Genomic DNA, 18,667 nt, shown 5'->3' with positions numbered 1-18,667 from the left:
CACCCTGGACAGATCGCCAGTCCATCACAGGGACACATAGAGACAACCTATGGTGAATTTAGAGTGTCCAATTTACCTAATCCCCAAATCTGCATGTTTTTGGACTGTGGGAGGAGAAAAACCCACACACACGTGGAGAACATGAGAGAGAGGCCCTTGTTCCGACCGGGTCGCGAACCCCTTGCTGACATAGGGCGATAGATGGGGTCACACCACCCTGACCAGTAAATTAATTCATACATAAAAAAGAAAAACAATGGTTTACTTGCCAGAGAACTAGTAAGGAGAGACTGTAATGTATCGAGACGCAGGACTACATTTACAAAATTTAAAGCAATTTAACCTCCAAACACTAGCTGAAAATAAACCAGTCATGCTCTCATACCGTACGTAACACACTGTCTCATTCCCAGGGTCTTATTACACATCCATTCATCTTCCACCACTTTATCCTCCTCAAGAGGGTTCACCGGTTGCTTTATTTCCAAACTGTTCAACCTGAGCTGTCCCTCAGAAAAGCGTATCCTCTAATCCCGACCATCCTGGTCACTCGCGACCAAAATCACCACGTCTCCAGCTCACTACTGTCTTGTAGATCTTCCTTTTCACTTTTGCTGCCCGCCTGCAGCCCTGTGACACTCGTCTCCACCCACTCCACGTCTGATGAAGCAGGGTCAGCCACCGCAGGAAATGATGTCACACGTCTCCTGACAGCAACGCACGTGTAAATGAGATGTGAAAACGTGATCCACCGTTTCCTTTTTTTATTAACGAGTCAAATTCGAACCAGGAGCAACATCAACAACAATAAAAACACAGACACTTCCGTGTCCCAGCTGTTCAGGAACCACACACACGCGCGCACACTTCCATCAATAAAAGCTCTTTTCCGACCAGGACAAAGCTGTTTCTGCCTCAGTAGGTTGAGGGATTTATCTCAAAACACAAAACGCTCATAAAATCTCCGAAGGGGAGGAATTTGTCTGACCTAAGCAAAAAAAACTCTGCCTTGAAAAGATTTAGATGAGCCTTTGAAAAGCCTCAAGAACACTTTTCTACAGAGAGAGAGGTTTTAATAATAAGACGACACCAGGAGGCTGGACGGGGACGGGGAAGAAAGAAGACAACACTCGCATGTCTCACTGTGTCCTCCTGGGACGTCGGCGGTGATTGACAGTCGGTGAGATGACAAACACGGCAGAGCACAGGCAGAGGTACAGTAAACATCTATGTGCTCACACAGAGCAGCAAAGGAGAATAAAGGACTTGAAAAGCACAGCTGTGGCCAAGAACCACATGGTGTCACGTTGAAATGTTTCTATTGTGTTTCCAGGAGGTGAATAAGTCAGTGAGAGGAAACCAGATATACTACGATCTATGATACAATCTAGACTGTTATTTTACTTTCTGTGTGACACATGGCTTGGAATTAACCACAATTATTAATTGTGCAATTATAATTATTAGTTATTAATTCATTGGGGTTTTTTTAATTAAGCCAGAATAATTTTTGTGTTTGTGGACAAACCAAGACATTGTTTTTAGAACATTATCAATTTCCAGGTTTGGGAAAACCTGGAAATGATTAATTCAGGGATGAACTCAAGTGGCCAATGAGTGTCTCGTCTGGTCAAGAGGGGCGACGTAGAGAAAATAGATATTCATCATATTTCACAGACTTTCAAAGTAAAAGTGTCTGTTTTGATACAGAACCATGTGTATTTCACAATAAAAACATATTTATGATGCAAAATAAATCTTATTTATTAAGTAAATATTAAATGAAGTTAATATTAACTTTGACAACTGTGATTAAAACATCAAACTTATATATCTATAGTTTATCTATAGTATACACATACACATATATATATACACATATATATGTATATATATATATACATATATATATATATATATATATATACATATACATATATATATATATATATACACATATACATATACATATCATTTAATGTTGAATGTAAATATTATAAACAATGTCTCATTGTTACTATTATAAAAACATATTGCTAGTAAATATATTTAGTATGATATTCTGTGTGTAAAGAGCTGTAACATGATATTAAGTTGCGGGCCGCACCCAAGAACTGAACAAATAGTTTTAATGAACTGATTCTAGTGATTGAGTTACACTGAAAACAACTGCTCTACAAGTCCCTAGTCACTCGTTTGTGTGTGTGCACAGTGATGACTCCGCCCTCGTTGAGTAGGTAGTATTTTTAGTGTAAACGTAAGTCTAAACCGTGCCGTGATGAGGCGAGCTGGGATCATAGGTGGAAAAGGGGCTATAGATAAATACAGTAGCTGTCAGAGTGTGTGTTCTGTGTGTTTGACACTAAAAACAAACAGTAGCTGCTCTGAAGTGGTTGAGGTCAGGGGAGTCGCGTGTCATCCGTCGCTCTTTTACAAGGGAAACTCAGAGATTGCTTTTCAACTTGACCTCAGAATAGCGCCGCTGTTTGCATCTCATTATGTCGGCGTCTTGTCGAGGCGATCGAACGGCCCCCTCGTTCTCCTTTTCAACTGCTAAATGTGTGAGGTCTCTCTTTTTCGTTGGGTGACTGTGCTCGGGCAGCGAGCTGTGAATAAACAGTGACACTTCAGAGGAAACTGTGGCCCCAACACACACACACACACACACACACACACACACACACACTCCCCGCAGCTCAGTCCATCCGAGGGTCATTACCTCGCTGTGATCAGAATACACAGCGCTCGCGCTGCCGAGATAAAAGGCCCTCAGGAGACGTCTGCGCCGTGCATATCCATCAGAGCACCGCGTTCCATTCATCACGGTTTAAACAAGCTTCCCAAGTTGTGACTCGCTCTCTCTCTGCCAGCGTTGTTGACACAGAGTGGGGTACATAAACTACACATCGACTCTCGGCAAAGTAACAAGGACAAAAAATAACACATCAGAGATCGAAGGATCGGAGGTTCGACTTGTTAGGAGTCACTGGGCTAAATGAAGGAGTCCTCCCCCCACCCCTGCAGGGTCACACGGCACAAACTGGCACAAACTTTTTTTTACCCCGTGGCAGCTGGGACATCAAAGCCCAGACAACCACATGTGACGGGGCTTCTGGAAATGAACACCCATATCGTGACACCTTGAGGACTCCTATAGAGAGAGAGACTACAGAGCTGCTGCTGCTGCTGCTGCTGCTGCTGCTGCCGCCCATCTGTCACACAGCCAGGCAGCAAACATGCAGCAAACACTGATGACCACAGAGAGGGTCAGACACACATCTTAGTCTCGCCGGACGCTTTTCCATGATGCAGTTCTAGCACGACTCGGCTCATTTTGGGTGTCAGACACATAGCAGTCTTGTATAAAGTACCTAAAAGTGATACTTAAGAATTGACTTTGGTAAAAGTTAAAGTCACCTTTAAGAATATTACTTGAGTAAAATTCTTAAAGTACCTGACATTTACTGTACCTAAGTATCAAAAGTCATTTTCTGTTGTAAAATGTAAGTAAAAGTAAAATTATTTAACAAAGTGAGCTATTACAATTTTGAATATGACATTTATCGTGGCTTGTTGGAAATAAAAGGTACTGGCGAACATTAAAATGAACCTTCTGTCATGAATGGTGACAAGCTCACTCTCTCAAACTCCCTGTGTCTGCTTGGTTTTGTGTAACTGTTTGAAACGTTTGGAGTCTGTGGAGCTTCTAGACGTCACACTGTGTCTTAATTCAACTTGGAGACGAAACCTGCGATTTATCTAGCTCACCGGTTGGCCGCCCAGCTGACAGCTGAGAGCTGAAACCCGGCGTCCGGAGTGTACAACAGAAACCCAGAGACCTGAGCCTTGGTGTCGGACACAGTAAACAACGAGCCGCTGTGTGTTTTAAGTCCACTTGGAGCAGAAATCTGCGGCTAACAGCTGGTGCCGCTAAAAACAACTAGCGACAACAAACAGGCATTACGTCACCAACTTTTATTTTGTAGTAACGAGTGACGGAGACGGTTAAGGGAATTGTATCGGAGTAAAGGTACACATTGTATTTAGGAAATGTAGTGGAATAAAAGTAAAAGTTGTCAGAAATATAAATAACGAAGTAAGGTACAGATATGTGAAAACTGTACAGTAACAAAGTATTTGTACTTATTTTTGTGTATTTGTTGAAATCCAAAACAGCAGTAATTGTGTAATTACTTTCTTTTTGTAGTAACAGCTACTCAAAGCAAGCAATTGTTTATTTCAAGATTTTTGGGGTTTTATTTCAGTTCGGACTACTTAAATGTCAACTTAATTAGGGAAAAAAAAGGAATACGACTTCCTCCTCTTGATGGATTTGTGTTTTTTAAAGTTAGAAGCGTTGCACTGCACTGGTATCAGGTATCACCTGGTGTTGGCTGATTTGAAATTGTGAGATATTTGAAGGACTCAAGTGTTACTTCATCATAACACCTCAAAGAGAAAAGGTCAGTGGCTACATTTTTTCGTTGTTTTTCAACACAATAATTGTGTCGATGGTGTTGAAAGTGAGGAGCTGTACGAACAGTGAGCGAAAGAGAACAACTTTTGAATCAAACGTCCCTTTTGTGACACTGACAATACGTCGTCGTCTAATTGTACTGTAAAGCTGGGAAATGTTTTTTTTGGAAGGAAAAATGAACAAAGTAGTTGCGGTGTAATGAAAAACAAAAAAACAAAAAAACAGAGGCTCATTAAAATGAACTCAACAGTGAAAATAAACAGCAAGAAACACATTTAGAAAGAAAATCTTTGACATCTTAAATCGAACTCTGTGGTAATTAAGCCGCCAGTGACGGCGCTTACTCAACTTGTTACTTTTAAAAATCTGCCTTTTAAAAAACTTTCTTTTCCCCACCGCCCGTTTTTTTCCTAAACACTGTGGCTGTAACGGTGCGCCGTCGCAGGGAATGCTGGGTAATTAGGACACCGAGGACACCGTGGTGTTGGGAGGTTCCGCTAAGATGGATGAGGGGACGGAGGGAGACTGACAGACAAACAGAGGGCTGAAATGATATTTGGCTGAACTGTGGCCTCACCTTGCTTCTCCCTGATTGATCACCATGTACATCTCCCAGGACAGATTTTCAGCCACGGCTCCGTGAGGCACCAGCAGCCCGACCCCTGGAAAACACACACACACACACACACGTGTGACAGCTGCTGGGGCAAAACAAGGACGTGTAACAGTGGCGCGCTGTTCATACAGAGAGAGGGGTTATGGAAATATTTATGCGAGCCTCATTTGACTTTTATGAGCAGAGGGATTGTCAAGTGAAACTTGAGTGTCTAAATAAAATATCACAATATGGGGTTTTTATTTGGGAAAACAAACAACATAACAAGGGACGTTGATTTTAATTTGGAAAAAAACACGTTATTCTGGGCCACAAGGAGATGCTGATAATGCATATGTGTATATACACACACATATAATTATACATACATACATACATATATATCTATATATATGTATACAGATATATACACATACATACATATATATACATACATATATACACATACATACATATATACATATATACCTACACATACATACATATATACATACATACACACATACATATATATATATATACATACATATATACACATACATACATATATACACATACATACATACATACATATATATACATATACATATAAACACACACACACACGTGTGAGACCGGTTCGTCCAGTTCTTAGAGCAGCAATGTTTGTATGAATGGTGCTATACAAATAAAGTGTATTATTATAATTATCATTGTTATTATTATTTACATTAACATGCATTTTAAGGCCAAAAGAGAACTTTTGTTTCCAAGTTAAAACTTATTTAAAAAGAGAATTTGAAGCAGGCAAACAAGCAACTGGCTATTGTATAAATAAAATGTACATTAAATGGATGGATGTAGACTCCAAAAGCCAACCAGGTAATAAAAATGTATTGAAGAGCCACTGGGGGGTGGAAATCTACAAGAACAATAAGCTCCTTCCACTTCTCACTTGATCATTATCGTCAGTAAACATTCTCCTGAAAAGTTAATGGTCTGGATTTAGCTCTTCTTCAACAGAAAGTGACGTCAATTTCATCCATTTTGTTACCATTTAGAAGTAAAAGTGAAGAAAAACCCCAGACAGACAGTTTTGTACAACAGGAGCCTGGATGCAGGCGACGTCTGTGAGTGTCCGTTTGAGAAAACATCACCATGGCACCGGCTTCAAAACAGATTCTTCAGGTTCTCGGTTGACGTCACAGTCAGTTGGTCTTAGTCACCTTTCAAATTGACGGACGGCTGGATAAACAGAATTGATCTGTGACATGAAAGCTCCGTATGAGGCACTCTGACTGTGAGGGATTATAACGATCTGATCTAAAACAGCCAGTTACTTTTACTAAACCTCTGATTATGCACCATCCTTCAAGACACTGCTGAGGCACGATTCATCAGCTCTGACTGACACCGTTCATCTGCTGCCGCGGCGACGGCGAAGTATTCACACTGACGCGGAGCGGAGAGCATGTAGAAGACCTGTTTCACAAGTACTAGGTTACGCCGAGGAGCAGAGTGAGGGATTAAGACACATTCTGGCAGCAGTAAACCCAGAGAATATTGTCTCAAGTGATCAAATAATCATAAAGTATCAAATACTGAGGAGACTGCTGCACTGGTAACATTTTGTACAAAAAACCTTTACAACTTCAAACAGGAAATGATGGAATTCAAAATTCTCGTTCAACAAAGTACATAAGTGCTAACCCTAACCCAGCACGAAAGTGGTTTTACCACCAATGAGAACTTTTACTTTCCATATCTGGCAGTTATTCCACCGTTTAGGAGTGCAAAGCTCTATTTCTCTGCTTTTCTGGTATCCATCCATCCATCTATCTTTGACCACTTTACCCTCCACGTGAAGAAAAAGTGGTAGAATTAATCTGAAGCTCTTACAAGTTGCCCTCCCATCATATTAAGCTGTGTCAGTACATTCTGTCCTTGAATTTGAGGGAATTGGTCCTGGAAAGTCCTTAAAAAGTCTTTGAATTTCATGTCAAACAAGGTGTGCGAACCCTGTATAATAAATACTTAAAACACAAATATGGGAGGGTTCGAAGAAAACATGAAGAAAGTTTTGGCACCTAAAATCTTTCTCGTCTTGACTTCTTAACAAACTACACGGTGTTTTACTGAGGCCTGAAACACGCATTGAATAGTTGTCTGTTCTCAAAGTTCTGCTTATTTCCGATGGCCATCAAATATCTCCATGCTGTGTGTAAACATGTTGTCACATTGGTTTTTCCTTAATTTGCCATTGTACCATATTTATCTGCAGCATCTCTATGCATTGTCTGCACAGCATACATTTATTTATTTTTTTTTTTTACAAATAAGAGGCAAACAGAAGCAGAATGGGAGATAAAGACAGCCTCTGGCAGGTGTCTAGACAGTAATTATTTTTCTTTCTTTCACACTATCTTTATTTATCTGCAGCATCTGTACGTTCCGTCTAGACAACTCTCTTTTTTGTGTAATTGTATTTTGTCCATTTGCTTTTTTTCCCTTTCCGTCACAGCAATCACCGGGAAACTGTAGCCACTTTCCAACCAAGTGGTTACAGTTTGGAAAGTTATTTGTACTTCAACTGGCAGAAGTTGTGAAGGCTACCAAAACTTTCATATAGTAGGGCACCAGTGGTGAGGCATCTTTCTTATATATATAATATATATATATATATATATATATATATATATATATATATATATATATATATATATATATATATATATATATATATATATACATACACATATACATACATACATACACACACACATGTATATATACACATATATATTTATATACATATATATACACACACACACACACACACATATATCAATATATATAAATATATACATAAAAACACAGTACAATGTAAAGGTTTTCTATCTGTTACCTCACAACTAACAACCACTGTACAACTAACCAAAAGTTAACCATCTGAAGTTGTAGGTGACGCTCAGTGCATATAGTGAATTCCAAATAACTCCAGTCATGGTTGATAGTGAGAAGAAACAGCTGCTCTACCTCGCTTTCTTTTTTTCTTTTCACAAAAAAAAATGTAGGCTTCCCAAAATGGCGGCACTAGCATCTGTCACGTTCAAAATGAACACACAGAAACTGTAATAAAAACTGAGCAGGAGTTTGTGGATTATCCAGAAAAATCAGGAGATTGAACACAAAGACAGAGGTTGTCGTAGAATTTCTCCTTCCATTCTGCCTTGGCCTGTGCAGAGAGGAATCTCAGAGGCAGACACAGTAAAACCAAGGCTAAAAATAACATTCTAACGACACTTGTACTGCGGGATGAAAGAAATACATACAGTATTTTATAATCAGTGTGAACCCACTCTAAAACCCAATATAAAACTCAAGTGTAGAGTAAGAATGCTGCTTTTATTTTGTACCGTACCATCAAAGCTTTAGTAATCTGCAGTGAAGTGCTGTGTATGACCGGCTATTCAGTCTAATGAATAGCATTCGCCGTCGACGGTTCGTGTGAGTGCTGCACTTGACGGCAGCGACTGCTCCACTCAGACCCTCCGCCTGAGCGATGACCGCGGGAGGCTGATTATACTTCACCTCTCAACGCCGGCTCCCCGAGAACTGCCGCTATATACACGGACGAGGACTGCACCGCGGAAGAGGTGAGCGCGAGCTGTTGACCTCGAGACAACAGTTCCAGTCCACGCAGAGTCCTTCAATCACTGCATTTGTGTCGGCGGGGACGCGATGACAGTGTCGTCTGCCTGAGAGAGACGGATGACGGTGTGGAGGTATGACAAAAAAATAGCTAGCTGCCTTGTAAACGTTACAGTGAGTGTGTACTGTAGGTGTACGGGGGAGTCGCGATGTACTTTAGCGAAAGCACAGGGTTTTGACAAACAATTAGTAACGCGCTGTCAACACGCTCCCCCATTAAAGTCCTTGTGAAACAAATACACAGTGTCACCTCTTCACACTCTGTGATATGTTAGATTAGAAAATAGTGGCTGGGAACATGGAAAAAAAACCCTGGAGTAAAGTAGAGCTGAAAGAATTCATCGATGAACCGATTAATAATCGGTAAATGAATCGACAACTATTTTGATGATCGATTAATTGGTTTGAAGATTTTTCATGATTAAAACAAGATTTACGATTGTTTAAGCTTCTTAAATGTGAATATTTCTTTCATTTCTTTGCTCTGGATAACAAAGAAATCATTAAAAGTTAATCATTTTGGTTAGTGGACAAAGATTAGAAAATTTGAGAACATCATTTCCAGGTTTGACGAGCACTGATCAACATTTTTTAAGGTTTCCTCATATTTTATGGACCAAATGATTAATCAATTAATCGACAGATGAAGCGATTATGAAAATAATCGTTAGTTGCAGCTCTAGAGTAAAGACGAAGAACAGTATTTATCTAGTCTTCTGTTCAGGATTTTAAGGGCTATGGCTCGATGATGCGCCAAAACCATAATTAGCATAACTCCTCCCCAAACCCTACCCTACCCTACCCTTTCACTGAGATGTCTCTGTCCCAAAAATGAAAAGCAAAATAAACTGTGCGAGTACAGTATGTCGATAAACTGCGAACAGGAAGTTTGACAAGATAAACAAGATGAAGTTGAATGTTCTACAACAAATTTCTTCTGTGTATTTTTGGAGCTTCTCTTTTTGCCAAACGAGGGATCATTTTGATGACATCATTCACGCAGCTTTATGTGAAAACATCTTTAAAAAAGGAGGTTAAAAAAATTATAAGGAGCTGAGTGCTTTATATATTACAGGTAATATCTCTGTGAAGAGTGAAGCAATCCCGCCTTTTATAGCAGGCCTGACAGCTTTGACGTCAATGAATGTTAAATGTTTAAAATTGTTTTCGGGGCAGGCTCAGAAATAGCTCTGCCGGAAGAGTTGATGGGAGGTTGTAATATAGTTGGCAAAGCCGTGGACAAAACGGAGTGCTTAATATATCTGTCAGCGGAGCAGATACAGCCACGATTTCCCTGACAGACTTTCCTTCCCCTCATTCTGAGACGTCGTACACTGGGAGGGAACCATGGTGTGAAACAGAGATACAGTCTTTTAACAAGTCTTTTACACCAAGCGTCGAAATCGGCACTAAATCCTGCGCCGCATCGTTTGATTCGTACCTTGTGATCTACATGGATGCTTTGTCATTTGTGAATTATGTTATTTACTTTACAGTCTGGACAAGGTTTGACATCCGGATGCCTCCGAAAACTACGTTCACACACAACTAAACTGCGTCTTCTGCTATGTTTTGCAGTCTGTGAAATAATGTGTGTCACACAGATATAAATATGACACTGTTAATTATTTAACATCATCAATGCAGTGGTCCCCAACTGGAGATATTTTTTTGGGTCTCCAAATGAATTTGCAGAATGTTTTACTGAGTGTGTTTTTTTTTTTCAAATAGCCAGCATGAAATTAAGTTTTCATGAACATCTCTTGTAAATTATTAATTAGCCAATTCAAAATGATATTAGGTGTTGCTGTAAATTAGTCAATTATGCACTAATTTGCTCATTTCACAATTGAACTTAATAGAATGTTTGGGAAACACAGAGGTGATACAAGCTTTAGTTTAGAGAGGAAATGATGTGCTTTATCGTGATTAATTAGTGCAAACTCTGTGATTAATTTGTTTAAAAATGTTTAAACTGACCAAGAGCCCGAGTGAAAACACACTGGATGTTGGGAAAATGGAGTTAAAACACACACAATTAGGGGTTAAAACATCCGATATTAAGCAAAATGCTAATTTTCATTAACATTAACTGTTTTTGTGCTAAAAGTAACAGAAGAAAATCTAACGTGTATATTATATTGGTGTAACTTTGACAAAACATGTGAATTGTTGTTATTGGGGGGGAGTCTATACTGCTACTGACACAAAATAGCAGGTTTCGCAAAACCTGGTATAATTTATCCCTCCTCCTTTTAGACAACATCAATATTTTTATGCACTGTAATTTTCTACATAAAATTTCTACATTTTTTTCCATTTAGCTTAAATTCAACAACAGACTTAAATTCTCTTCATTATTGATCCCAGAGAACCACTGTCCAGTGTGTTTATGTGTGTTTGTTGCCTTTTTAGGACCTTTTTCTGTCACAAATACTGACATTGTCAGGACCAGTAATCCTTATGGAGAACATACCCTGCCCCTCATGAAGTAGAAACCTAATTTCTGAGGAACTGGTTCAGTTTAGATTACAATTCCTGGTTAGGTTAGGCATTAAATGGTTAAAGTTATGGTTAAGGATAAGACTTAGGCTGTTTAGGCTGTCCACATGAATGGAAGTCAATGAGGGTCCCTGAAAGGATGGATGTGTGTGTTTGTGTGTGTGTGTGTGCCAACAAAGCACAGCAGTGACAAACTGGACTCGGTCGATCGCACACTCAGCAGACCGTTAACGGCAACAAGACGCCACGCGGAATTGAAGAAAAAATAGAATATTTGTTGTGTTGTGAGACTTTCTGTAGAACCTGTAGCCACATGTTCAACAGCGGCGGCTCACAATGATTAGGACGACGATGATGATGACGACGATGGCTCCTATAATGAGAATTTACTACACTGCCTGCATAATATTGTGAGCTGCATTTCTGCCGCGACTGTGTCTTTTTTTCTCTTGTGTGTGTGTGTGTGCTTCTCTCACCGGTGTTGGGCACCACCAGTCGTCCTCCCGGGTGTCCAAACAAGCCCGAGGTCCTCAGCTGCTCTTTGCTGGCGTGGAAGGGCCCGTTGAGAGTGAGCAGGCCCTTCTTGCGTCTGTCCACGGTGCTGCCGCAGTAGTCCCGGGTCACGTCCCGCGGGAAGGTCTCGGCGGGGCCCTTTGCGTGGAACTCGGCCCGGTCGGCCACGGCGAGCGAGACCATGAAGGAGCTCTGGACCTTGACCTTGATGTCGGGCAGCGGGTCGAAGAGCTCCTTATCCGAGCTGTCGTGGAAGCAGAGGGGGGTGCTGTATGTCCGTCCCACTGTCAGGTCCGGCTGCATGGACGAGTTGAGAAGCAGCGGGTTTCCTGGAAGAGAGAGAGAGCGTCACCTAAATGGTCACGTGAAATGGTCACAAAGATTATGAAACAATATTACAGGCTGAACGCCAACATACAGATGTAACAATGCTATTATTAGAAATAATAAAGCTATAATGCACTTTTCTATTCATGTATGTAATCTAGATTGGTGGTTCCCAAAATGTGAGTGGGCGGAGCAGGCACTACAGTTGGAAAAGCCATCAAAAAAAATATATATATATAATTCAATCATCACTTCTGCAAGCAAGACCAAAACTGTCCAACTGTGCCATCCCAAAATACACACACTGTGTCAACATCTGGAGCACTGAAACTTCCAAGGCCTAAAAGAGGGCTAACCACAGTACCATTACAGACACAAGTTCATTAACACAGATACTTTTTTGTGTAAGTTTAGCTTTATTTTTCTGTTATTTAGGTTAAAAATTCTATAAAGCCTGAAAAACAAAAAATATAAGGGAAAGAGAAAAAAATGGTTTTAAATGAAGGCACACAGGAGTTGTTAATCCACTGCTCTGCCTCTGTTAGTTAAATCAAATATGATATTTAGTGATTTCAGGCTTAAAAAAAATCTTTTTTCTTTTTGGATTCACACACATGACACAAAGTTGCCAAATGAGGCAGAAGACCAGCAGCTCCTGAGTCTCCATGGGACAAATTTACACCCAAGATATGCTAGGGTTTAACACATGTAGATTTAATCAGAGGAGCCTTTTGTTAAGTGGCTAAAATCAATTTTTCCTTGGGTCCCAAACTGTCTAGTAGATCGAGCATCCACGTCTTAGGCTATTTCTTGGTGTAAAATACTAATTTAAAAGACATTTTGACAACAGGGAAAAGATATAAGAAGAAAGAAAACATGTGATGTTCAAGGGAGACATTTTTATTACAGTAAACCGCAGATATGAGATTAAAATCACTTAATCTGCAGAAATAAACACAACATTAATCTAGTTCATATCAGGTTTCAGAGAAACATCTCTGAGCTCGTTCTGCTGCTGCCTCGCTGTTTTTGCATTTGACCAGTCATGCTCCAGCGACAATTAAACCAACATGACCGAGGCAGTCGATCGCGGCATCAGAGGTAAAGGGAGCGCAACCTGGACAGAAGGTCCAGAGCTCAGAGCCGTGGTCAGAGCGTCAGATTTAATTACCGAGCTCTCGCCCAGCATGATCTCCATAATCCATCTGCTGGAGTCAGCTCCTCTTGGACTCATGGACACGTCCTCCTGAAGGACAGGAGGCAGGGCCAAGGAAGGGGTCCAGAGGCGAGTGCTCTGTAAATGAGTGCAGTCCTTCAGTGTGGACGCAGCAGCCTGTGGAGGGTGATGGAGGTGGAGAGTGTGTGTGTTGGTGGTGGTGGTGGTGGTGAGTCTTCATCTGTGTCCATTAGCAATGACGACGCTGCCAAACAGAGCGAGGAGTGCGGCGCATCGATCTGGCAGGTTCAGACGCAGCATGCCCCCGGACGAGCCGTGCCAAGATAACGGCGGAGTCACCGAGTCCTTGCTGCCCAGCTGTTGCCCGGCGAGTGGTGCGAGGCGGGAGGCTAATGTTGTTTTATTTTTAGGGGGGGAAATGGTTAATTACCACAGACGTGATTTGTGACGAGCGTTCAGGGACGTGTTCGTTTTGACTTGTTCTTGAGATGCTCAACTTTTCCTGCCGCGTGTTTTGTCTCCCCCTCAGGATTCTCGTCGTTAAAAATATGGAACGCGGCCAGCGATTTATTCACAGCTTTATGCGGGAACTGTGCCACTGTCGCTGCAGCCACTGCTGCTCAACTGCAGAGTGAATCTCAATGAGTGGGGCTGCAACTCGTCATTATATTTTATTATCTCATAATCTTCTCATTACCTTTTTTTTTCCACTCAACCATTAATAAAAATCTACAGCACTTTTTCTCTGCAGCATTTTCAATGTGAAAAAACCCCCAAAACTAAATTAACTAAAAAAAACACATTAACTTGTGCTTTAAAATATTATTTAAAAAATTGTCAGGTTACACCCTTATCAATGTATTTATTTTCAATAGATTTGACACATTCTGCCTTCATTTTACTTGATATTATAGATTATTTATTAACCTAATCTTATATTATTTTGTTTTATTTATTGATTTTTAACACTAACCCTTTTCTAATTATCTTATTTATTTCTATACAGTCCTTCAACACTTGACATTTAATTTATTTAATGCTTAAAAAAATATATATTGTCTTGATGTCTTTCAAATCTGTCTCTGTCTTGTCTTTAAATGTCTCTTGAATCAACCTTTGGAGTAGATCATTTATAATTATGAATAAAAAAATGCCTTGCCTGATAAAACTAATCAAACCCAGACGGCAAAAAGTAGTTATTTGTCTTATGTATCCCTTTTACCGTGGCATTAATTGCTTGATAGCAGCCTAGTAAATGTAGCCTTTTGTCTAATAAACAATGTGTCCAATGAAAACAAAGTGAGGAGATTGATAATGTTTCAGGTTTGTTCAGCAGACGCCAAAAAGCACGATCATTAGTTTTCATAAGGTGCAAGATCTTTTTTATTTATTTATTTTAATTACTTTTAAGAGGAAGATGCACGATCAGTGTCAAAATCAAGTGTCCAATAATAGTTCTGGAGGTGGGACAATGAGACCTTTCACTGTGACACAAGCATTTTCTGCCTCCATTAAATTATTGATTAAATACACAAGTAAAACTCATTAACTATACTGTTAAACTCTAGTATAAATTGTGCTTATTTACCTTTAATTATGGAGCGTGTACTGTAGACAATAGCATTTACATTTATCATGTTTTATTGTTAACAAAAAAGGGACAGGAATATCTGGTCTGGTGATCATAACTTTCGCTTTAACAACAGTATTTTGTTTTAACATCCAAAAGTGACTAAATACAGATACAATTACATAAAGTGTAGGTTTTATTCCCTATGGTTAATTGTCTTATTCAGTTTAGTGAGAGATCAATTCCAAGTCTTGACTTTAATTATTTGCATTTTGTGTTAGGAATGTCGCAAATCGATGCTCTGCTGTGCAAAATTCAGCCCAAGCAATCACGCAACCAAATTACTGTAATTGGGAAAGAAAGAAAAAAACGATGTAGTGGAGTTTTCCAGCGTTGGAGGAGGCGGAGGAGAAGTCTGCACGTCCTGTTTTGTCCCGAAATACCTGAACAAATTCAGTTTAAACAAAAGGGGACGCAGAAAAGTCTCCCACTGTGGAGAAGCTGGAGCCAGAACTGGGTTTGTTTGATTAATGACCTCATGGACTAATCAATTTTCAGGAGTCACTGATTAATTTTCAGTCTATCAAACAAGCCCCATTATTCCACCAATCAATTCAGCACTAACGGTGAGTGTGTGAGGACGTTTCAGTGCTCAGTGTAAACACACTTTCAGGGATTTGAACCTTCTTTTGTTGAGTTGTCGCAAATAATTATTACTTTTCAAATGACTAATCTGAGGGTTATTTTTTTTATTTAATTTTTACTCATGATACTGTCTAAATTATTGATTAGCGTTCATCTTCCCTTTTATTCAATTAACATAACTAGGTGTGCAACTTACAATTACTTTTGAGGCAGATGTGAGCGAACTAAACAGAAATGGAGATTTTATCATAGATAATGTGAGATGTGTTACAACGCACAGACTAATGGTGTGATCATTAACATCAGAAGGTGTAACTGGAAGTGACTTCACCGCTGATTTGACGTTGTTCCAGTTGAAAAGTGAGAAAATAACAGTCAGGCTAGCAATCGTTAGCCACCGTTAGCCACGATTAGCAATACAGTCGACAACAATGCTCTACATGGTATTTTGCTCAGTCAAACAGCGTAGTATCATGTCCACCGCTAAATATTTGACCGTATTATGTGTACGACTGACTCACTGTTAAACAAACAATACACAAGTGCAATTAATAGTGTTTTTTTAGAGTGTTTTTTCTTACCCGTGACGTGAGTGGTAGCCATCTTGGAATCCTACGTCAGGGTTTGTGGGGCTGCTCTGACATTAAACTTCAGACTAATATTACTTAATGTTAGGCGGAGAAAACAGAGTAGTTACGTGAGGATAGAGAACTCTAAAATGTTGTTAGCGGCAGCCACAGAGAGAAAAGTGTAAGAATCTGTGCTTTAAGTCATTCACTCATTTTCACCGCTGTTAGTCAAGCAGGAAATGAAAAGGGATGTGTATGTTTTCCACCTTTCACAATAAAAGCATTGTTCTATTCCACAACGCAGAGATTTATTAATGGTCTCTTGTTAGCTCTTCTACAACTATTACTCGATTAATCGATTTTTTTAAATTTATTTATCGGTTTGAAGCTTTTTTTCATTATTTGAAATCTTTTTTCATTTGATTTCTTTGTTTGAGATTCTTAAATGTGAATCTATTCTTAATTTAACTCTCATTTTTTCCGACATTTTATGGGCCACATGATTACTCGATTAATCGTGACAATAATTATGGAAATAATCGCTAGTTGCAGCACTAATCGGCAGGTTGTGAGTGGTGTCGGTGAATTTAGGGTTTAAAAAAATCAACATAGCTCTGCTCGAATAGCAAATCTGAAGGCTTCAACATGAGGTAACTGTTTATATACTAGGATATTAATCTGACATGTTGACACAAAATGACCACGTCAGCTTCTTTTGATAATCAGTGTTTTTAATTAGGTCGACTAATTTTAGCAGCCCTCATCTTTTGTCATGTACTTGTACTATGGACAAAGCCACCGCCATGATGGCAGTGTAATACTTTTGCCATCATAAAAAAGGAAGAAACTTGCTCCAGGACAAGTGAATATATGCATCCTTCATTTCTCCACCATCTCACAGCGTCAGCGAACCTGCAAGCGACTCTGCGCTAATCCCAGCTCGGTGGACATCACCCTCTCTGCGGCCGACATTCGATCACTGCTAAACTCTCCCTCATTCCGGTTGAGTGGAGAATGATCTGATTACCGCTTGAGTGTGCATCTTTAAGGACGGCGCGGCGCAAATGGCATGGCAGCGGGACGAGATGAGAGAAGTTAATGAAATGTACCTCGAGTTGAATACCTTGAGGGATAGGTTTGGAATTGGTCCTCTGATTAAAAATCACTCAGAGGGAGAAGTAATGCGGAGAGACAGGGTCAGGTCTGTGGAACTCATACGGCACAATGACTTACAGCCGCTCTGGAAACAGAGAGCCGTCCCAAAACATTCAAGAACTTCTGAGGGAATGTTTTTGTTTCTGATAATTATTAGACGTGAGGAAGTCACGTTCATTATATTGATAATAGGGGTGGAGGGAAAAATCGATGCAGTGAAATATTGCAATATTTTGCAAATCAAAGAAAATACCTACATTTAGCACCTTAAAATAACAAGAAATTCTCGCACTGCACACAGGAAGTGATCCGTTGGCTGTCAAGATAGACGGCAGCACCAGCAACATCATGCTGTCAAAGTGGGATTCAAGAGACAAAGATGCGTCCTTGAGAAGTTTCCAAAGTCAATTGTAGTGTTCAACAAAAATGGCCGTTCAGCAGAAAAAAAATTCTTAGCTCCACCCACCTTTGTGCTGCCACTACATGCAAACAAACGCTCCCTTATGTAGGTCTGATAGTTTCAGATGAAGGAAGCCGCAAGCATTTTAAACACCATTTTCTTCAAATCTAGACAATTGTGTCCACGCTGCACGATAAACCCCTGCCATCAAAAACCTCAATGTTTTAACGTTTAAATTCGGGAGGAAGTCGGCCTCGACGCCTCATTTCTAAACAAACTGCGGCTTAAGTGTGTGGGGAGAGAGAGAGGAGGAAGTGTTCATCACTGCACAAGGAGCTTTCGGCCGCTGAGGGAGAGGAAAATGGAAAGGAGTGATTGTGGCCGGTGAAGGGCACAGCAGGCAGGCTGAGGCGAGACGTGGCCTATTTAAATAGAATTGATGACCTGCTGAACGTAGACCCAGCTCACATCCCCACTCCAGTAGTGTGACGAGCGGCGGGGGCTTGAGCAGCTCCCCGGGCCCTCGCGGTGTCGTGCTCCGGTCGGGGGCTTCTCGCTGCGTTTGTCAGAACGCCGGGGCGAGGATGGATCACCCATCGACCACGATGGCTATCACTTGCGCTAACCCAGAAGTGTCAGCGGCGGTAATACGGCTGCCTGGGGCGAGGCTGACCGGCGACGGCCGCAGTCACAGAACCAACACAAGTTATTGCCGCGCCCAACAAAAAAACAAATGAATTGATGTTCACTGCTCCACAGCCCCTCACATATATCCATCAGCAGCTTTGGCCGGTGTAATCTAATGGAGGGGATTGGTTGACAGTCAAGTGTGTGGTCCGCGGGGGGGGAGGGGGGATGAAGCAGCGCCGGTGTCTATCAGAGATTGATTATCTCCTTTTTCACAATAACAGCGGCGCAGGTCTGTCAAAACAGAAGGGCAGATCCTTTCACTGATTATGGAGGTATAAATCTTAGGCAAATAGGGAAGGTGCATGCACCATGCTGCTCTGTGTAAACAAATGCCAT

General features: G+C 40.6%; 1 protein-coding gene across 1 annotated transcript in view; it reads right to left on the bottom strand.

Moving 5' to 3' along the window:
* Window positions 1–18,667, bottom strand: part of LOC122769414 (netrin receptor UNC5D-like) — an 87,451-nt gene that overhangs the window by 12,131 nt on the left and 56,653 nt on the right. Inside the window, exons 9-10 of the mRNA XM_044025934.1 lie at window positions 11,762–12,127; window positions 5,055–5,139 (exon numbers count right to left, since the gene is read on the bottom strand). Coding sequence (XP_043881869.1) covers window positions 5,055–5,139; window positions 11,762–12,127 — 451 coding nt within the window. The remainder of the gene's footprint in view (window positions 1–5,054; window positions 5,140–11,761; window positions 12,128–18,667) is intronic.

Source organism: Solea senegalensis, linkage group LG5 (genome assembly GCF_019176455.1).
Source record: "Solea senegalensis isolate Sse05_10M linkage group LG5, IFAPA_SoseM_1, whole genome shotgun sequence".
Classification (NCBI taxonomy): domain Eukaryota; kingdom Metazoa; phylum Chordata; class Actinopteri; order Pleuronectiformes; family Soleidae; genus Solea; species Solea senegalensis.
Note: the sequence above shows the minus strand (reverse complement) of the source record. Positions and strands in the feature narration are given on the sequence as shown.